Source organism: Heptranchias perlo, chromosome 7 (genome assembly GCF_035084215.1).
Source record: "Heptranchias perlo isolate sHepPer1 chromosome 7, sHepPer1.hap1, whole genome shotgun sequence".
In the NCBI taxonomy this organism is placed as follows: Eukaryota; Metazoa; Chordata; class Chondrichthyes; order Hexanchiformes; family Hexanchidae; genus Heptranchias; species Heptranchias perlo.
Genome location: NC_090331.1, coordinates 51,314,741 through 51,337,842, shown reverse-complemented (window position 1 = coordinate 51,337,842; position 23,102 = coordinate 51,314,741). Strand labels below are relative to the sequence as shown.

Sequence of the window (23,102 nt, the reverse complement as noted above, 5' to 3'; positions counted from 1 at the left end):
AAGTGACGGAAGGTGTCGTCAACAGTGCTATCAAGCGGCACTTACTCACCAATAACCTGCTCACCGATGCTCAGTTTGGGTTCCGCCAGGACCATTCGGCGCCAGACCTCATTACAGCCTTGGTCCAAACATGGACAAAAGAGCTGAATTCTAGAGGTGAGGTGAGAGTGACTGCCCTTGACATCAAGGCAGCATTTGACCCGAGTTTGGCACCAAGGAGCCCTAGTTAAATTGAAGTCAATGGGAATCAGGGGGAAAACTCTCCAGTGGCTGGAGTCATACCTAGCACAAAGGAAGATGGTAATGGTTGTTGGAGGCCAATCATCTCAGCCCCAAGGGCATTGTTGCAGGAGTTCCTCAGGACAGTGTCCGAGGCCCAACCATCTTCAGCTGCTTCATCAATGACATTCCCTCCATCATAACGTCAGAAATGGGGATGTTCGCTGATGATTGCACAGTGTTCAGTTCCATTCGCAACCCCTGAGATAATGAAGCCGTCCGAGCCCGCATGCAGCAAGACCTGGATGACATCCAGGCTTGGGCTCATAGGTGGCAAGTAACATTCGCGCCAGATAAGTGCCAGGCAATGACCATCTCCAAGAGAGGGTCTAACCACCTCCCCATGACATTCAACGGCATTACCATCGCCGAATCTCCCACCATCAACATCCTGGGGGTCACCATTAACCAGAAACTTAACTGGACCTGCCGTATAAATACTGTGGCTACAAGAGCAGGTCAGAGGCTGGGTATTCTGCGGCGAGTGACTCACCTCCTGACTCCCCAAAGCCTTTCCACCATCTACAAGGCACAAGTCAGGAGTGTGATGGAATACCCTCCACTTGCCTGGATGAATGCAGCTCCAACAACACTCAAGAAGTTCGACACCATCCAGGACAAAGCAGCCCGCTTGATTGGCACTCCATCCACCACCCTAAACATTCACTCCCATCACCACCGGCGCACTGTGGCTGCAGTGTGCACCATCCACAGGATGCACTGCAGCAACTCGCCAAGGCTTCTTCGACAGCACTTCCCAAACCCGCGACCTCTACCACCTAGAAGGACAAGAGCAGCAGGTACTTGGCTAACAAACCACCTGCACATTCTCCTCCAAGTCACACACCATCCCGACTTGGAAATATATCACCGTTCCTTCATCGTCGCTGGGTCAAAATCCTGGAACTCCCTTCCTAACAGCACTTTGGAGAACCTTCACCACACGGACTGCAGCGGTTCAAGAAGGCGGCTCACCACCACCTTCTCAAGGGCAATTAGGGATGGGCAATAAATGCCGGCCTCGCCAGTGATGCCCACATCCCATGAACGAATAAAAAAAAAATCTGAGCCTGAGGAACAAATGCTCTTCAGATAGGTCAAGGAAGCTGAGCCTCTGTCTGTGAAGCCTCTCACGTGGGTAGTGCCTCCTGCAACTTTGGCCGCTCTACTGTTCTCCATCTCTCTTGTGCACCTGTAGATCCCACCACAGCACGACCTTGCTGCCGTGGATGGAGATTGTCTTCCTTGTCCTATCGAAGACATCCATGGCTCCCCATATGCTGATGTTGTCAGTTTCAAATGCCTCCAAACTTCTGAAACACATCTATGGTCACAAGAACTCTCTGCAAAACGTTTGCCAGAGGGAACTAAGAAAGCAGCTGTAAGCACTGAGCCTTTATTCATATCGGGCAATCAGAATTTTAAACACCCCCATGAAGTGACACTCAATCTCACCTCCATTTCACTGGCGAGTTTCCAGAGCCTTGGGAAACCCACGTTGGAGGCATTAAAGTCAAATCCCTGTTGAAATCTCTTCAAATGTGCCTCATTAGCATGCGATAATGGTCGACCAATCGCTAACTTGATTGAATTTTTTTGAGGAGATAACAAGGAGGGTCAATGAGGGTAGCGTGTTTGATTTAGTCTACATGGATTTTAGCAAGGCTTTTGACAAGTTCCCACATGGCAGACAGGTCAGAAAAGTAAAAGCCTATGTGGTCTAAGGGAAAGTGGCAAGTTGGATTCAGAATTGGCTCAGTGGCAAGAAGCAAAGGGTAATGGTCGATGGGTGTTTCTGCGACTGGAAGGCTGTTTCCAGTGGGATTCCGCAGGGCTCAGTGTCAGGTCTCTTGCTTATTGTCGTATATATCAATGATTTAGACTTAAATGTAGGAGGCATGATTAAGAGGTTTGCAGATGATACAAAAGTTGGCCGTGTGGTTGATAGTGAGGAAGAAAGCTGTGGACTGCAGGAAGATATCAATGGACTGGTCATTTATGGGCAGAAAAGTGGCAAATGGAATTAAATCTGGAGAAGTGCGAGGTAATGCATTTGGGGAGGGCAAACAAGGCAAGGGAATACACAATAAATGGTAGGATACTATGAAATGTAGAGGAACAGAGGGACCTTGGAGTACCTGTCCACAGATCCCCTGAAGGTAACAGGACAGGCAGATAAGGTGGTTAAGAAGGCATACGGGATACTTTCCTTTATTAGCCGAGGCACAGAATACAAGAGTAGGGAGGTCATGCTGGAACAGTATAAAACACTAGTTAAGCCACAGCTAGAGTACTGCGTACAGTTCTGGTCACCACATTACAGGAAAGATGTGAATGTACTAGAGAGGGTACAGAGGAGATTTGAGGATGTTGCAAGGACTGGAGAATTTTAGCTATGAGGAAAGGTTGGATAGGCTGGGGTTGTTTTCTTTGGAACAGAGGAGGCTGCGAGGTGATTTATTTGAGGTGCATAAAATTGAGGGGCCCAGATAGAGTGGATAGGAAGGACCTATTTCCCTTAGCAGAGGGGTCATTAACCAGGGGACTTGGGTTTAAAGTAATTGGTAGAAGGATTAGAGGAGAGTTGAGGAGAAATCTTTTCACCCAGAGGGTGGTGGGGGTCTGGATCTCACTGCCTGAAAGGATGGTAGAGGCAGAAACCCTCGTCGCATTTAAAAAGTACTTGGATATGCACGTGATGTGCCATAATCTGCAAGGCTACGGACCAAGAGCTGGAAAGTGGGATTAGGCTGGGTAGCTCTTTTTCGGCCGGCACAGACACGATGGGCCAAATGGCCTCCTTCTGTGTTGTAAAATTCTATGATGTTATAACCCGCCTCCGGCGAGCAGGTTACTCGCAAGCAGCTAAACACGCCTCCATTGAAAACGGACACTGGAGGCGGGTTGGGGTCGGGTTTGAGAATTTAAAACATTTTACCTTCTCACCATAGAATCATAGAAAGTTATGGCACAGGAGGCCACCATTCGGCCCATCGTGTCCATGCCGGCTGAAAAAGAGCCGTCCATCTTAATCCCATTTTCCAGCACCTGGTCCGTAGCCCTGCAGGTTACAGCACTTCAACTGCACATCCAAGTACGTTTTAAATGAGTTGAGGGTTTCTCCCTCTACCAATCTTTCAGGCAGCGAGTTCCAGACCCCCATCACCCTCTGGGTGAAAAAATGATCCCTCAGCTCCCCTCTAATACTTCTACCAATTACTTTAAACCTATGCCTCCTGGTCGCCGACCCCTCTGCTAAGGGAAATAGGTCCTCCCTATCCACTCTATCTAGTCCTGTCATAATTTTATATACCTCAATTAAATCTCCCCTCAGCTTCCTTTGTTCCAAAGAAAACAACCGCAGCCTATCCAATCTTTTCTCATAGCTAAAATTCTCCAGTCCTGGCCAACATCCTCGTAAATCTCCTCTGTACCCTCTCTAGTGCAATCACATCTTTCCTGTAATGCGGTGACCAGAACTGTACACGGTCCTCAAGCTGTGGTCTAACCAATGTTTTATACAGTTCTAGCATAAACTCCCTGCTCTTATATTCTATGCCTCAGCTAATAAAGGAAAGTATCCCGTATGCCTTTTTAACCACCATATCTACCTGTCCTGCTACCTTCAGAGATCTGTGGACATGCACTCCAAGGTCCCTCACTTCCTCTACACCTCTCAGTATCCTCCCATTTATTGTGTACTGTCTTGCCTTGTCTGCCCTCCCCATATGCATTACCTCACAATTCACCGGATTGAATTCCATCTGCCACTTTTCTGCCCACCTGACCAGTCCATTCATATCTTCCTGCAGTCTACAGCTTTCCTCCTCACTATCAACCACACGGTCAATTCTTGTATCATCTCCAAACTTCTTGATCATGCCCCCTACATTCAAGTCCAGATCGTTAATATATACCACAAAAAGCAAGAGACCTAGTACTGAGCCTTGTGGAACCCCACATTCCAGTCGCAAAAACACCCGTCAACCATTACCCTTTACTTCCTGCCACTGAGACAATTTTGGATCCAACGAGCCACTTTCCCATGGATCGCAGTCTGCCTTGTGAGACCTTGTCAAAAGCCTTGCTAAAATCCATTTACACTACATCAAATGCATTACCCTCATCAACCCTCCTTGTTACCGCCTCAAAAAATTCAATCAAGTTAGTCAGACACAACCTTTCCTTAACAAATCCATGCTGACTGTCCTTGATTAACCCGTACCTTTCTAAACAACAATTTATGCTGTCCCTCAGAATTGATTCCAATAATTTGCCCGCCACTGAGGTTAGACTGACTGGCCTATAATTACTCGGTCTATCTCTCTCTCCCTTTTTAAACAATGGTACAACATTAGCAGTCCTCCAATCCCCCGGCACCACACCTGTAGCCAGGGGAGGATCAGAAAATGATGGTTAGAGCTTCAACTATATCCTCCCTTGCTTCTTTTAACAGCCTGGGATGCATTTCATTCGGGCCTGGCGATTTATCTACTTTCAAAGATGCTAAACATCTTAATACCTCCTCTCTCACTATGTTTATCCCATCCAATATTTCACACTCCTCCTCAACCATAATCTCTGCATCGTCCCCCTCTTTTGTGAAGACAGATGCAAAGTATTCATTAAGAACCAAACCCCGTATCTTCTGCCTCCATACATAGGTTACCTTTTTGGTCTCTAATAGGCCCTACTCTTTCCTTAGTTATCCTCTTGCTCTTTATGTATATATAAAACATTTTTGGGTTTTCCTTGGGGGTTAAAATTCCCCCCGTTAAATTGAGGTCACATCTGCCCGTTTATGTGTTTCAAGTGAACAATGAAGATCCCACTGTACTATTCGTAGTGGTGTCCTGGCAATATGCCTCTCTCAACTAACATCATCAAAAAACAAATCAACTGGTCGTTCATCTCACTGCTATTGACCATGCTGTGCTGTAAACTGGTTCCACATTCATCTAGGTAATAACAGTAATTGCATTTCAAAATAATTTGATGTATGTGAAGTGCTTTGCAGCATTTGAGAGATGTTATAAGGCACTATATATATGCAAGTTTTTTGTTAAGGCATGGATTCCTGCTGGGGTGCGGTTACACAGGTTCTGAGGAAATGCAACTTCAACTATCCCACATTCCTGATGTGCACCTTCTAAAGTATCTACAAAGAGGAGATGGGAGTGCTAACTCGCAGTAGCATTGTGAACTAATTTCTGTAGCATATGCTGGTAAGGGGCATGTTAAAGCAGACAGGCTTCACATTGATTCTAAAGCTGCAACTCCACTAATATCAATGTTGCTGTAGCTGCTGCCAGGAAGACAGGAGATGACCATAGTATGCCTTTCGCACATACCCCTATAGATCCACGAGCACCACGGTAGCATTTTTGGCCAGCTCTCTCGGATTTGTGGCAGGTTCAATGGCTGAACTCACGTGCTGGTTATGTGCAGGAGCTACAAGACATATCAGTGATTGGATCAGATGTCCAAAGCCAGCTAATCTTGCTGGCAGGACCTTTGGAAGTAACTGCAATTGGGCAGGACTGACACAGGCGAGTAGAAAGAACAGAGCATGCAAAGTTCAGAACATCAATCAGCAGTGTAAATTTGGGAATTCTCCATTATCTGCTAATTTACATTATCTGTAGATAAATCCCCTCAATTATAGCAGCTAACTGAAGTGCGTATCTCAAATTCAGGATATCATGGTTCTAGAATTTATGAATATGCCAACTAGTATAGAATGTTCCCTGCTGTATATTTACAAATCAACTAGGAGATTGCACAGATAGACATCAAATTACATTTAATGCAGATGATACATTCTGGGAGGAAGAATAAGGAAAGGAAATATATACTAAATGGCAAAACTTTAAAAGGAGTAGAGGAGCAGAGACTTAAGGTTCAGATACAGAAATCTTTTAAAGCAGGAGAACAAGTTGATAAAGCTGTTTGAAAAAAAGCATATGAGATCCAAGGCTTTATAAATAGGGACATTGAGTACAAATGCAAAGACACAATGCTAAATCCGTTCAATATAATTGCTTGGGTTGAAATTAGATTATGATGTCGTTTTGGGCACCCTACTTTAGGAAGGACGTGAAGGCCATGGATAGGGCCCAGAAGACGTTCACTAAGATGATACAGGGATGAAAGGCTTTAGTTATAAGGAGGTTAGGAAAACTGGGACTCTTAATTAGAGCAGAGAAAGTTACCGCAAGATGTGATGGATTGTTCAAAATTATATGGGGGTGTGATAGGTAAATTAGAAAAAACTATTTTAACTGGTCAATAAGTCAGTAGAGGACATAAATTTAAAACCATCAAAAGAAGGAAGAGGAGATTTTTTTGATTTTTTTTTATGCAGAGGGCTGCTAAGATACGAAATGCCTGACCAGAAACAGTACTAGAAGCACAATCTGTAATGGCTTTTAAAAGGGAAATGGATAGCTATTTAAAAAAGAAAAATTTAAAAAGACAATAGAATGGGACTAAGTAGACAACTTTTCCTGTGAGCCGACACAGGCCTGATAAAAGAAAAAAGGGGCCTTTTGGCCTAATTCATTCTCGGGATATGGACATCATTGGCACAGCCAGCATTTATTGCCCATCTCTAACTGCCCTTGAGAAGGTGTTAATGGGCCATCTTCTTGAACTGATGCAATCCATGTGGTGATGGTACTAATGCTGTCAGGTAGGGAGTTCGAGGATTTTGACTCAGTGATGATGAAGAAATCTTGGCAACTTGCTGCAGTGCATCCTGTAGATAGTACATACTGCAGCCCTGGTACGTAGGTGGTGGAGGGAGTGCATGTTTAAGCTCATGGATGAGGTACCGATCGAGCAGACTGCTTTGCCCTGGATGGTGTCGAACTTCTTGAGTGTTGTAGCAGCTGCACCCATCCAGGCAAGTACAGAGTATCCCATCATAATCTTGACTTGTGCCTTGTAGGTAGAAGGGGGGGTTTGGGGAGTCAGAAGGTGAGCCACTCACCACACAATACCCAGCTTCTGACCTGCTTTAGTAGCCACGGAATTTATGTGACTGTTCCAGTTGAGTTTCTAATTGGGGAATTTGGTGATAGTAATGCCATTGAATGTCAAGGGGAGTTTATTAGGCTCTCTCTTGTTGGAGATGGTCATTGCCTGTCACTTGTGTGGCATGCTGTTACTTGCCACTTATCAGCCCAAGCCTGGATGTTGTCCAGGTCTTGCTGCATGCAGCATGGACTGCTTAATTATCTGAGGAATTACAAATGGAGCTGAACATTGTGCAATCAGCGAACAGCCCCATCTCTGACTTTATGAAGGGAGGTGTAAAATTCTGATTCTATGAACTGAAAGTATCGCTTTCACTTGGAAGCACTGCATAAGAAGTCACATTTTCAGACTAAGCTGAGGTAACATTCATTTAATCACATTGTAAGTGTGTTACAATGCAGACAAGAACTGCAGTGATTAAATATAGTTAGTATAGATTTACTAAAATAGGGTATAGAATACACTAAAGTATTCTCCAAATAGATCAGTAAAAAGAGAATTGTTAAGAATGCAGACTCCGAGAGGAGAGGATAGTGAGTTAGTGGAGGATAAAAGACAATTGGCAGGGATACCTCAAAAGTACTCTGCAATGTTTAGGAAAGAGGGTTTGGGCATGGGGTGAATTCTGAATTGGTTAAAAATGAAATTAGAGATATTGTAATAAATAAAAGGAAAGTATTACAGAAGTTAGTTAAACTTAAGTAAGACAATGTGGCAGGACATGACCGGATAACTTGAATGGGGGAAGGTTGGATGATGTGGAAGAGCAGAGGGATTTGGTGATTCAGATTCGCAAAACATTAAAAGCAGCACCTTAAGTGGATAAGGCCATAGAACAAGCTAATGGAATACTGGGTTTTATGGCAAGAGGTATACAATATAAAAGTCAAGATATAATGATTAATCTAGAGAAAGCCTTAGAACGACCACACTTGGAGTACTGTGTGCAGTTTTGGGCTCCAGACGATAGTAAGGATGTTGAGCCAATAGAGAGGGTACAGTACAGATTTGCTGGCAAACTGCCTGGTATGAGGAAATACAAATACAAAGACAGACTTTAAAAAATTGGGGCCATTTTCTTTAGAACAGAGGAGATTATGGGATGATTTGATAAGAGGTGTTTAGAATTATGAAAGGATAGGACAGATAGAAACAGATTGTTTCCAGTGATTGAGGGGTCTAGAATAAGTGGACATAGATATAAGATTGTATGTAAGAGATTATGGACAGAGATCAGGAGAAACATTTTTTTAAATACAGAGGGCTGCGAGACTGGAATGCACTACCAGAGTTAGTGATTGATGCAGAGACCATGTCAACATTTAAGAATAGATTACTGAAGGAAAGAGGGAATAAAGGGATATGGAACGGGGTGGTCACATGAGAGAAGGACAGTGTTGTCCAATAGTTTAGCCACATGCAGCTAATTTGGAATCCAGATGTGGCTAATTGCATTTATGATTAGTAAATAAAAATGAGTAATTGACGTGATCTCAATACTCAGTCACACGGTGTATGCAAATGTACTTTAACCTTTGTGATTGTAGGTAAAATGATAAGACAAAAAGCAGAGTGTATGAGTGTTTTTTGATCATTGTATGTGCTTTACTTCCGTGGTTATCTGATAAAATGGTGTGCAACACGGGTGAAAATGCCAGACTTCAGCACCATGGAAACACCAGCAACATTGTATGGAGAAGGGAAGCTGTATTCATTGTCAGTTCCACCAATCCAGGCCAGCAGAAGGAAACAAGCCTAACTAATTACGAACAGCTCCATCAGGGCACATCATAGCAACGAGTAAGCAATATCCAACTGCGTTCTGGATGGAGAGCAGGGGCAGGTCCGACGTATCTCGATTTGCATGTCAACATTTTCTGCGATCACTCTGATGAAGTCAAAGTACTGCTCACAACTCCTGGCCAAAAACCGAGTTGCTGCATTAAGATGTGCTGTGTCTGATAAACTTATGCCAGAATTCCAATCTTTGGTGAAAGAGAATGATTCTCTCAGAATGGTGGTAGATGTTTGTTAAGTAAATATACACATGAATTAATTTACCTGTATTGTGTGTAAGGCATTTTCTACTAATATTAGTGCATGTGGCTAAAACAGTGACATCTTAGCCACACTAGTCAGCGATTTCCATTGGATAACACTGGATTAGGACTACTGTGGAGGGCAATCTTCAACACAGACTGGTTGGACTGAACAGTCTGTTTCCATGTAGTAATTTCTATGTAATTCTATGTAATAAGGAGGAGGGGGAAGAAGCAAAATTCTATTACAAATACTTCCATAAAGGCAAAAATTTAGAACAGTTTGCAATTTTACATAGTTAACCAGAATTTAATTTTACCAAGTTTCACCCTGTTACTACTGAAGATACCCAACTCAAGTGACTCCCAATTGACAGTCTGGATCAGTAAGAATGCTGATCTATACAGAACAAGTTCTTGCACAATATTGAGACCCAAAATAGTAAATTTCTACAAAATAAGGGAAAGCCAGACTAAATTTTCAAATCCTTTCTGCAACTGTATCATTTTTTTAAAAAACTTTTTCTTTCCAAGACAGGTCAAATACTTTACATTCAAAGTACTCTGACCAGCGTTTACCTTCTCCTTTAAAATATATTTTACATTTGCTAAGTAACTTTTTGCTTTAAAAAGAACTTCATCCACCACTAAAATCCTAATATTACTAAGGTCCTTTTCTAGTTTTATTTTACTTTATTATTGTTAAAATGCATTGCAATTCGAAAAGCTGAGATTTGGGCGTCCACTTGTCTGCTCAGTGTTGTGCACCAAATTATTGCATTGCTGCATGAAGATTCAAACATGAGGACAAATCATCTCACTTAGGCAGCTGAACAGCAAAACAACAAAACAACTGTTCTCAGTCGTTCTCCAACCTAGACGCTACAGTAATTTCTAGTGATAGCACAACATTTGGAGTTGGCATTGTTGGAAGAAGTAGTAGCATAAGCCTTAGGATAGAATTAGAACTTTGTTTGTAAGAATCTGAGGATATAAAAAACAAAGACTTTTAAGATATTGATACGGAAAGCCAAGTCAGGGTCAATAAACAAGTGGCAAATGAAGTTTAAAAAAAAGTTATTTGACCTTGGAAACAGTTCCTAATTGAGAAGCACCTAAATTGGTATAGTTCCTGAGAAAGCCTTTTGATAACAGGGGCTAAAGCAAGAGTTTTCCTTTCACCTAGTTTACAACTTAACTAAATGCTCAGTCTTTATAAAAAAAACCCTTCCTGTGAAAGTAAAAAGGATGGCCTCTGTGCTCAGTAGGGGTCAACCCCCGACCCAGACTATCAGCACTGACAGCCAACTGCATTCGATACAATGAGAGTTGAAGGTTTTTTGAAATGTTGGATTGGAAAGGAAGTGTTTCAATTATGGGGGAGAAGTGATTGACACATCAAATTGCCTGAGCACTTTTTGTTTTTGTTCTTGGGATATAAGCAAGGCAGTTTTTCATTAGACACAGTCATTAATAGCAGGTTGCTTTAAGGAGAGAAAGTAGTATGCTTGGAGAAGTCAAGAAATCCAGTTTAGTTCATAAAGAAGTATAGCAATTATTAAGACAAATCAACACAGTTAAAAGTTCTCAAGAAATATAGTATAAATTTGAGTGTATGCACAGGATAAGCTAGAACAGAGTAGATGCTTGATGAGAAATGAGGAATTATTGAAAGGGAGAGAGAGAGAAAGAAAATACAGGATGAAACATTATATTGAAAGTACGTCCCCATCCTTTAACTACTGTATTGTAATAGCCACACACCTAAGTTAAGCTATTTTAGTTCCAAAATATAAAATATGGGAGACACTACAAAACTGTGTTTCTAAAGTTTTTTGCAAACAGACACAAAGACTACAGTTACACACTGAACGGCCACGCAATCCTACTGGTCTCCTACAGGGCATCAACCAGGACCGTGTTCCATTGATAAGGGTAGTGAGATAGGAGGGTACCAGGTAGGTACCAACCTCCCACAGTAAGATCGGAAATCATGTATCTTTGTATTCCCTTTGGTAGAAGTACTTCTCAAGGACAGAGAAAAAATAATGCCCTTTCATTTACACAAAAAATTGGACATCAATTCAAATGCAAAAAAACTTTTAGAAAGACTAAGTGTGACATGAACTCCTTTTTGTTGGCCTATGAACAATTGTTAATTTTCAATATACATGATACATGCCATTTCCTGTAATATGGTGAAACAAACCACAATTCCGAAGTTCCAATCCCATAGTATAACTATAGGAGACTTGTCTATGATTATAAACCACAACTGCGGCCAGCAAAAAACATACAACTGAATGAATATAAAATTAAACAGCTCCCACAAACTCTATCGGTACACATATTACTAAAAACAGCAAATGCTCCAGCGTATTTCAAGGATGTAAACACAACTCAAGGTTCAGGTAATGGTGATAAAATGCTTACCTGTACTCTCTGCATTTATGAGCTGCTATAATATGTCATTTTCACATCCCACACATCAGCCTACATGCTATACCACATTAAGCTTTAACAACTTCCTCAGGTGAATTTGCCACGTATAACGTTTTGGAACAGATAATTCTGTATTCCTGAATGTTTGACTTTTGGTTTGTTTATAGGGCATGTACCAACCATTAAACAGCGTTAGAATTTGCTTGTTGAAAAAGATTTAATTTGAGAAAATTCCCTCTATCCGCCAAAACATTATTGCTACATGGTATTTTAATAGAAGAAAAATGCTTAAATATTTTTCATACTTTTCTAGTAACATCTAAACCATTGCATTTTTTAAAAAAAAGATATCTTACCTTCAGTTTTCTGTGTAATCACTGGAGTTTGTGTTTCTTTTGTGTATGTAACAATCTCTCGAGGAGGGAAGTCTACCTGTGTGATTTTTGCCATCTCCAGTTTAATTGCTCCTCGTCTGTCAGGAAATGATTTGGAGAGGGAGAGACAAAATCATTTAAAACTATGACTTATTTTACAAAATAATCTTTTGAGAATTGTATTAATACATCACAATAGGTTTGAATCTCAAGTATAACAAAGCAAGAAGAAATGCATATAAAATATATCAAGCACTAAATATTTAAAGCAAAGGTGATGTAACTTTTATCCCCATGTTCTTCATAAGTTAATAAAAGGCAAAATTAGATCAGAAACATTGTGTGTCAATTAATGACTGAACAAGTACAAAAAGTAGAATGAGTAGGCAATACCCAAGATCAGAGTCTGCTTGAAGCTGCAGAACTGAAGGATCGGTATCCCAATGAAAGGTCCTAATTGATTGATAAGTCAATCATGCAGCATTATCAAAAAAAAGTTAAATTAGTGATGTTAGTATTGCACATTTCATTTCAGACAATTCTGTTTCTATAATTGACAAACTTAACCAATTGAGTACTATATTTTCCAATGTACTTTAATACAATTTTATGTAATGTGTACAAGGTGATGGATAATAAAAGTTAAAACTGTATTACTTAATAGTTGTGCAGGAAAGGATACTAAGCGAAACAATTTAATTTAAAAAGCATTAAGAAAAATACATTTAAATTAATCAGCATCAGACAAATATAGGTAGTACATCATAAGATAGCAACTATGGCAATAAGTTGTTACGCACTACAATTAGCAAAAATATATTGAGAAAAAATAATTAACAGGCAGATACTTACCTCTAGAGAAAGAACACAAACAGACTAGTATGACAAAAAAAAACACAGCTAAAGAAACAAGGAATGGGAAAGGATAAAAAGAATAGGTATGGCAAAACCCAAAGGTAGACCAAACTAAGTGTAGGTAAGGGGCAACTGTGGTGGTGACCAGTGGAATGAAAGGAGAGAAGAGGAGGTTTTTATGTCTAGATGGCTGCTAGGTTTATCTGTTTTTATTTTAAAAAGAAAAGATCAGCTCTCTAACATGTAGAAAGAAAGAAAGACACTCACACTGAGAAATTTCCATTGACTACCAGGTCTCAAAAGAAATTTCTTAATGAATTTTCCAGTTCTGAAGTATCATCTTACCAAGTGACTATGAGTCCTATTAAAATTAGGGAAATTGTATGGGTTGAGGTGCACAGCAAAGAAATCTAAGAAAAGCAAGTGCCAAATACAATGGAAGATGTATTAAAAAAGGCAACCATTGACTACTCCCAAAAAAGAACAAGATGCCAACTGACTTCTCCAAGTTTCAACATGTTTTCCGATCACTGATGTCTATCCCAATCTACTTCCAATTTATTGCAGTGGTTTAAATAAAGTCCAATATCAGTCAATATCCCTCCAACTATCAAACAAAATATGAAACTCCAACTTATTTAGCTAGGCAGCCCTTAAACACTCACTCATCCCATATTTCAATTTAGCAGAATAGCGTGGAGGGGTAGCACCAAGCAATATTGCTACCCCAGTAATATTAGCAAAGCTGCTTTAATCTTTAAACAATACTTAGCAGGGGGCTGTTTAAGAGATACGGTAGCTAAGGGGAGAGCATTCCATCAGGAGGTTGAGAGTTGAGAGTCACACAACAAAAAAATATATACTTGCATTTAAGGCACCTGACACTTTCTAGCCAAAAACACTGGAAAAAAAATTATGACCACCATATAAGACAGTCTACCAGTCTCTAACTCCCCAGGGTTTGGCAAATTTGATTTTAAAACTGCCACCTCTGCATACATCTAAGAAGTGGAATGCCAGGGTTCGAGGGTGGGGCAAGGTGATGTTGGAAAGAGCCAATCACTAAGAGTCCATTATAGACAAAGAGAATGGGATCAGGCTAAGAACAAGTACAGTACATGCAACGCAATGACTCCCATATAAGATAATAACGTTTTCAACCCACAGATGGCCTAAATTTCTAGTCTTATATACAAGTATACACAGCAGGTTCCATTAAGGCTTGGGACCTATCCTTCTCTAATTGATCCTCAAACACTTCCAGCCAATGCAAAATTGCTTCTCAACAGAGAATATAGGTAAACAATTATTGATTCTTGACTCGATGCCAGGCATGCACAGGCAACACTTTCTTTCAAACCAGATCAGCAAGATCAAAGGCTTCTTGTTCAGCTCTCACCAAAAACATGCTATAGCCCCGACTTCCATCCTTCTCCATGGCAGCTTAATCACGTTGAACCCATTAGTGTCAGTATCCTCAGTAACTGAGCTTCAAACTACAGACCTTAGCGACCACCAAAACTACCTCTGTCCATCGCCACAACATCGCTTACCTCTTCCCCTACCTCACCCCCTTTGCCGTTGAAACCCGTAGCTATGCCTTTGCCAGCTCCAAAGTCAAATACTCCAACACCCTCCATGCCAGTCTCAAGTGTTGTCCTTCATAAATTGCAACGCATCTAGAAGTCCAGCACTTTCATATGTTCAAGCATGCGCCCTCTTACTTGTCTGACCCTGGCCTCCATTGTGTACTCCTCTCCGGCTGCTGCTTCAGACATGGAGCTTTCAGCCATCACAGCTCCACACTCTAAAACTCTCCCTAAACTCCTCTGCCCTGCTATCTCTTACTTCCTTCAATATCATCCTCAAAACCTACCTCTAATCATTCCTTTGGTTACCATCTGCAATCATTCATCCATTACTGCACAGTATCTGGTTATTTTCTTCTGAGGAATTTTGGCTACATCTTATTAGATGAAACTGCAAGCTGTTTGTTGTGGTGGTAACATATTAGGAAGCAGTTTAAGCAGTAACACTGAAATAACAGTGCCTAGTCAGCTCCGCAGGGAAAAGGGCAAAGTCCTCTTGATAGGCTGGGCACCATCTCTGCAGCAGTGAACAAGAATTAACTTCCACTGCATACCAATAGAGATCTTAGTGACGAAAATATCAAGATATTTTGTCCAAGTCTGGTCAGTCAACACCTTCAGATATAATGAGGAAGGGAGGCAAGACCCATACAAGAGGATCACTTCAGAGCTCCTCCAACTTCTCGTGCCTTCACAGCCTATCAAATAAATTGATGGGGAAAAGTACCCCACTGAAGAGATAATAATGGAGCAATGGTGTACAGGGAGAACAGTCTATCTATCCCCTCAACTTGTGGAAAGCTGAACTTGACCCACTCCAGTCTGTGATTGGTTCAAGTGCTAACAGGAAAAGGAAAGGTGATGTACCTTGATGTAGATCAAATGGACCATGATAGAAATTCCACAGCACTAATAACCAAAGATCCCAGTGAAAATCTGGACAAACTAAACAATATGCCCACCAAGGCTGAACCTTCTCAAATTCTAGAATGGGTACAACCACTAGAGCCTGTCAAAATCACCTCAATGCCTGATATCATCAGATTGTCACTCGCATCATGTTCAACCACAAGGGATATCATCACTTTAAGATATCCTATCACTAGTGATGCTTCTTTCCCACTCTATAAAAGGTGTTTCCCCGGCCTGAAATGTCTGCTCTTTTGCCAAAATGAATAACAACTTGCATTTATATAATGCCTTTAACGTAGAAAAACGTCCCAAGGTGCTTCACAGGAGCAATTATCAAACAAAATTTGACACCAAGCCATCTAAAGAGATATTAGGACAGGTGACCAAAAGCTTGGTCAAAGTAGATTTTAAGGAGCATCTTAAAGGAGGAGAGGTGGGGAGGTGAAGAGGTGCAGGGAGGGAATTTCAGAGCTTAGGGCCTAGGCAGCTGAACAAACGGTCACCAATGGTGGAGCAAAGAAAATCGGGGATGCACAAGAGGTCAGCATTAGTGGAGCACAGAGATCTCGGAGGGTTGTAGGACTGGAGGAGGTTACAGAGATAGGGAGAGGCGAGGCCATGGAGGGATTTGAAAACAAGGATGAAAATCTTAAATTTGACACTGCTGCACAGGGAGCCAGTGTAGGTCAGCAAGCACAGGGGTGATGGGTGAACGGGACTTGGTGCAAGTTAGGATACAGGCAGCAGAGTTTTGGATGAGCGCAAGTTTACGGAGGGTGCAAGGTGGGAGGCCGGTCAGGACAGCATTGGAATAGTCGAGTCTAGAGGTAACAAAGGCATGGATGAGGGTTGCAGCAGCAGATGAAGTGAACAAACACCACCCTCTACCAATGCAGTTCACTCAGGAGACCAGGTAGTGTAGTGAGTTTCCTCTGGGGCCTGAGATCAAATCCAGCCCAGATAGATGGAATTAAAATGACCTCCTTGACAATTGAAAGAGGCTTGCATGAAGTGAATATGGGTGGTTGCAACTGATCCTCGTGGACACTTGACGTAATAGCCAAGTGGAGAGGTGTTCTCTCCATACAAATGTAACATCTTTGATCAGGACAGACCTTTCCACACGCAGCCCCTGAACTCAGACAATCTCACCCTTGAATCCAAAACAGTTCAGTCCTATTCGTACGATTCTGGCTGACACTTCAGTACAGTAATGAGGGAGTGCTGTACTGTTAGAGGTGCAGTCTTTCAGATGAGACATTAAACATCCATCCTCTCGGGTGGATATAAAAGATCCCATGGCATTATTCAAAGAAGAGCAGGGGAGTTCACCAGTGTCCTGGGCATTACTTATTCCTCAACCAACATCAGCAAAACAGATTATCTGGTCATTCATCTCATTTCCCTAGATCACAACAGCGACTACACTTCAAAAATACTTTCTTCGCTTGTGACAGGTGCCATGTAAGTACAAGTTCTTTCTTTCTTATACTTAAATTTCTTATTTACTCCTTTGTCCTGCTTGAATTTTGTGGCCTGACGGTTTGGAATGGGCTATTTTTAGCACAGTTGCCCCACTGGTAGAACACCAAGGCTCCATGGCTTAGACATCCTTGATGAAGGGCATCCTTAGCTGATATATTAAAGCTTAGTAAAAATATGATGTTGCTCCCATAGCAGACCTACGGATACTACAGATAGCATCCACAATAACTCTTTCGATACCAGTCCATGACATGAATGTAAATATATTGGAATGTCACTTTACCTTTTTACCTTACCCGAAGGACAGGCTGAATGGCAGCAAGTCAGACTGGACTAGTACCTAGATACTGGAAGATATTTACCAAGCGAGCTTTCCCAAGAATTTGCAAGGCAGATACTGCTAGCTGTAATATGAACCCTGATATAACTTAGTTTGAAGCCCAAGGTCAGCAAAAGTTGACATTCCAAAATATAAGCAATGTTTCAAGATTGTGCAACCATTTCTCTATCAGAATTTTGATATAACACTCTTCTATTTTGCTTTATATATTTAATGCTGAAAGTCCAAGTATCAATCACAGAATAGAAAAATTCTTGCCTAATAGCCATTCTTTTCATTAACCAGGCTATCAAGAGGAAACCTGCCAAATCTGGATGAGGAACTTGATCCAAAAACTAAAAAAGCCCTTGCGCAGCATAGTTGGATCAAAATGGGACTATTTAACTCTTGGAAAACAATAAGTCTAATGCAGGTTTACCAAATTTACAGTTGTGTTCTCCATCCTTATTTTCATCAGCATGATGACAGAGAGAATGGCAAAAGTAAGGAGAAGTATCTGCTCCCACAATAGGCCATTCAGCATTCACACTAACCTGTCTCTAGTTTCAATGCAACAGGAAGAGCTGTTTACAGTTGTAAGTCCATCTTTGGATCACCTTGAGGCTCAAAAAGCAGTTCAGTCACCTTTAGTGAATCATCCAGCTTTTTGGTTGTACTAGAATACGGTCACTGCAGGACCCTATCCTGAAGTGATCCTTTATGCTTGTTTGGAAACTACTTAGCTCATCGGCTGTAGGTTTAGAGGATGTTAAAGCAGCATTGTATTTTAATTTCCAATCAGTAAATGGAGTATGGAATTTAATGTCAACAATTTGAAGGTGTGCATGTAATTCAATGGCTTTTATTTTGCCATACCAATGATTGAGCAAGAGCTTAAGCTGGTAATACCTCTGATATATGCATCTTCAAGTTCAGTATTGTTTAAGTAATTCTATCATGCAACATACGCAGAAAGTTATTACTCTCACGATGGGTATTAAGAAGCAAGAATTGAGTTTGTTCACACCACCAATAGTATTAAATGACATTAACATTACAATGGGAGTTGTTGTTGCTATGGAACCCTCCAGTTTTATGTAAGAATTGATATGTTGGAAACAATATAAACACATTTATTTGTAATCAAAATCCCCACAATATTGACAAATGTAACCAAATATCATTATAAAAGGAAAAATGTCAGGGGTATTGGGAAAGAGCAGGGAAGTGTGACTAATTGGATAGCTCTTTCAAAGAGCTGGCACAGGCACAATGGGCTGAATGTCCTCCTGTGCTGTATGAACTGTGCTCTATGATGTATCAAAGGATTAAACAGCTATATAAAACAATAATAATGTGAGTAATATTAATCATATTAATTGAAAGTGCAGATGCAGTTGAACAATTGAATGAAAACCATAGCCTCAAATTAAAAACTATTACAGCATTATTAGGTTTATTATTCCTGTTATATGACACAGCTTTGGCCTGCGCCAAGCACATTGGATTATCTGAGCAGTGAATATCGGAAAATTGGAAAAGTCGTAACACACACCTGTAAAGGAATCCACCAGATTTTCCTTCTATTTAAATTAATGGGAGGAAAATCAGGTGGGTTCCTTTACAGGCATTCGCTCCAACCCTTTTTTCCCCAATATTCACTTTGCTCAGGCAACACTCAGTCTGCCTGAGTGCAGACCTAGAAAAATCTCCCCTTATAAACATCGTAATGTATATAGTCAGTTAATGCATAACTTTCAATTAATTACTTTTATTCTGTCTGGATCTAAAATGGGTTCCTAATCCATGTAGTTTGTTAAATATATTTAGTTTTATATTTCATATTTTAAAATACAGCATTGTAGTTATCCAACTATAAATTCAAGAGTCCAGTATGTGTAGAATAGACTAAACATCTGTTTTTGTTTAAAACACAAAGTCTGTCACAATTTGGACTGTAGTTCTTGTATTAAGTTGCTAAAACTACCGATCAAAACTCTTTTGAATACTTTGAACTTGAGCTAAAAAAAACTGTGCATTTAAAAGAATGTACTGTACTAACAAGTACATCTAAATCAATTTATGCTCAGTTCCAGCCCAAATGTGCATTCTTGTCTTGTGCTGCACTAAGAGATTGCTTTCATTTTTAAAAAAAATACAGTAAGCACACAGGAAATTGTAACATTTGTACAGGAACTGAGTTAACATATAATCCCACAGGTAAGGAGTATCTCCACGGCTCTACTGGGATATTAAAAAAACGTTAACAGTTGCCAAGATGTCACACTGATGTAATTATAGGTTAACTACAGCCTTAGGCTTTGGCAAAAATGTCTCTGTTTTTGCATCTTTGCCAAGGTTTCCTCCCTGATTTTTAAAGTAAAAGTACTCACTAAGGAGGAACACGGTTTTTCCATTAATGTTAACTAAATAATTGCATAATACCATGCGGCTGAAACAGGATGCGAGTCAACAATACATTTCCAAAGGTTTTAGCACTGTTTGACAGGCTAATTAAAATTTTTCTAATTTAACTCCTATGGGACAATTTAAATTTTCTCTGTAGACCAGAATCTGAGAAATCTAGTAACTCTTATTGTTGTATTTCCATGAACGTTTATGATATTATTAATTGGGCACAATATAGCAAAAAAGATCAACTGGAACTTTTTTTTCCCCAAGGATGTGCAAACTGTCCTACATTTATCACAAATTAGCACTTGTAAATCAATTATACTTTTAACTTAAAATTCATCATATGATCTTAATAAAGTGCTGCTATTGACAACTAATTTTAGAAAAAAGAGTTCCTATTACATTGAAATTAATTTACACCAAACAGCTTCAAAACTTTATAGCACATTTACATTACTTATTTTACAGAGTACCAATTTTTTTTTGAAAAGTTGCAAGCTCAGGAAGGGGAATACCATTGCTAGGTGCGAAGATTTTTGACGGTCTGTTGATGTTCTGGAACAAAGCCTTCATAGTACATTTCAATATCAGTTGGACCAAAAAAGTAATTATCTAATGTAGAGTCATCTTCATAAGATACACAAATCTTCCACACACTATAGAAGTAAAACATAGCTTGATTGGTTCTGGAATAAACCAAGTGCTTAATACATTGATTCTGGGAGAAACCAGGTGCATTGTACACATGCAATATGTCATCATAACATTGTAGAAATTAGGTGCTGGATTGTGACCTGCAACTCCCACATTCAATGCAGCCCTGTGCCTTGCATCATTGTTGCCAGTTTATTTTGACCTAAAGCTAAACTGAATGTACTAATTAGTAAATGCTCAATTTACAATAAAACCCCAAAAACCTACAGCTCTGCAGGGCCTGAGCGGATGGTTCAATGAGATTGTGGTGTGGAAGGACGCTCATCATTTCAAAAAAGCAGATCTGTCTCTCTTCTTTACTTAAGCATCCTCCTTACAGCACAAGATTACAATGTAATGCAATTTAGGAGGCGAACGCCTTTGATTTGAGATGCCCAGGGAGCAACCTTGGAAACGACAGTATGACCTTTAACCTGCCCCCTAGGCTCTTTCACTACAATATGGTAGCAATGTAGAATGCAGCCAACCATCCACCTAGTTATCAGCTGCTTTGTCATCAGTTTGCTGCAGGTCTTTTAACCACAAGAAACAAATAACTAGGCGTGTCGAGACTTCCAAAATTGCATTATACTTAACACGTAGCACTTTACAGTTCTACATGCACTTACATAGTGAAAATCTACCACTAAAAGTGGGAAACTCTGCTCCAACAGTCATTGCATTTCAATAACCAGCCTGTCAACTAGAATGTCTCCAGGTTCAGATATTGTACTTGACCCTCCCATTATCACAGTTCTCTCCTACATGGAAGTGGGATCCAGTCCCCGTTCAATGGCAGGAAGTCCACGGTTTGCAAGGCCAATAAGGGACCACCAGAATAACTGACTTTTTTCTATTTGTATCTTTTAATCTACTTGTAGGATATGGGGAAATGGAAAAGATGAATACACACACACACACACACACTTTTGATCCCTGTGAAGGAGGACAAGAGCTGGAAATTTTCCAGGGAGGTGAATGTTTTACCTATAGGCGCCCCCAAATCATGAATATTTCCTGCACCATTTGTGGTATATCTTCTACTTGTGAGGGTGACTTGTGAGATAACTGAGACCATCTGCGCTATGTTGTCATCCCGCCTAAATGTTGAGCAGAGAGTACTAATTTGTGATTCAGACACCATTGGATTAATAGGCTCTCTCCATCAGACTGAAGCCAAAGCTCTCTCCTGTTGACGTAGCAGAGTAATGTAGTATTGACAGATCACAGGCATCCTATCAGCCTGTACTAAGTTCTGAAAATGCTCTAGAGGCAAACTTACCACCCTCGCTCCAAATGGTTGATATGCCAGTTGACTGTTAAGTCATCTATCTACACTGTGCCCTGCAAGTGGGCACCCCAACTTGACAGGGTCCTAGCGATTACCATTATCAAGTGTGAAAGCAGCGATGTCATTTTGTGAGGCAAAATACTGTACTCCATGGATCTCACCCCTCGGTCCAAGACCTGAACTGCTAATGCTGCTATAATCCAGCAGCCTACATCTGATCTTCAGTGAGAAAAGTGATCAATTATGAAAGGGGCTATGGTCTGGTTTAGCAACTGTCTGTAATTTTATTCCAACTCTGATGAATAAATACTGCTAAGAGGGTTTGATCGCATGCCAACTGAACCTTGTTAAACCTTTTCAAATAAGATTCATTGATTGTGTGCTACCATACATTTGAAGTCACAGTCGCAGTGGTGGGGAGGGTGCATTCCGGATCAGGCCCATCTGGTTGGTTTCCCCTACTAAGAAAGAACTTGGAGAATGACTGTCGAATCTGTGACTGGGATACTGTGCAAGTACCACAGCAACTCCTGATAGATGCTATAAGCTCAGTCTATTTTACAATGGAACCAGGTAACTTACACTTGTGACTTAGCTTGCAGTGAAGCGAGCATGAGAAATACTTTAAAAATTGCTGTCTGTACGAGGTCTGGAGGAAGAATTCTACTTCTTCCCTCTGGAGCATATTCATAAGGCCCACATATTGAATGCTTCTGAACTGAATCCAACCTTGGGCAAACTTCTCACTGTCTTCCTCCACTCCAGCTGCCTATCAGCTCACAAGCAACAGTAAAGTTCCTGAGCAGATCCTTGTGGATCCGCAATTTGGGAGGTGCAGTCTACAACCCACTTCCCCACCCCCCAACCCAACAAGCATAGCTCGTATTGAATCACAGAGTATCAAAAGATTTGTTCAACACTTGAACATTCTGTCATCCTTACGATGGATCTGCACCAGAAATGTAACTGCTACAGAATGGGCCACATCTGCTCAGGAGTTGGAGAGTGATCCAGCAGTGGACATGGGGAAGGTGGTTAAGATCCTACTGCATATTGTTCTCCATGACCTAAGAAGGACTACATAGTTTTAGTTGATAATCGCTCTAGAGGTTTGTAATAGAGTGCCTACTATCTAATTCACAGGATTAAAAATAGAATGGCCAGATTAGAAACAGAATACACCTGCAAACTATGAAAGACTATAAGGACAATCTAATCTAACCTACTTCTGTGGAAAGGCTGAAAAATTAATTTTAATTCAATAAGAGGTGCAATGTCAGGAATAGAGAGCACAACCTTTTCAACTAGGGAAAAATTAACTAGTAAAATGACACAGCTCTTGGGACTTTCTAGGGTGCAGAGACAGTAGAC

The 23,102-nt window shown here is 40.7% G+C and overlaps 1 protein-coding gene across 3 annotated transcripts in view; it reads right to left on the bottom strand.

Annotated features, from left to right (window-relative positions):
* LOC137323707 (cytoplasmic dynein 1 intermediate chain 2-like) overlaps positions 1-23,102 on the bottom strand; it is a 168,897-nt gene that overhangs the window by 52,215 nt on the left and 93,580 nt on the right. For all 3 annotated transcript variants that reach the window (XM_067987526.1, XM_067987527.1, XM_067987528.1), the window contains exon 5: positions 12,155-12,270. In XM_067987526.1, the coding sequence (XP_067843627.1) occupies positions 12,155-12,270 (116 nt within the window). The remainder of the gene's footprint in view (positions 1-12,154; positions 12,271-23,102) is intronic.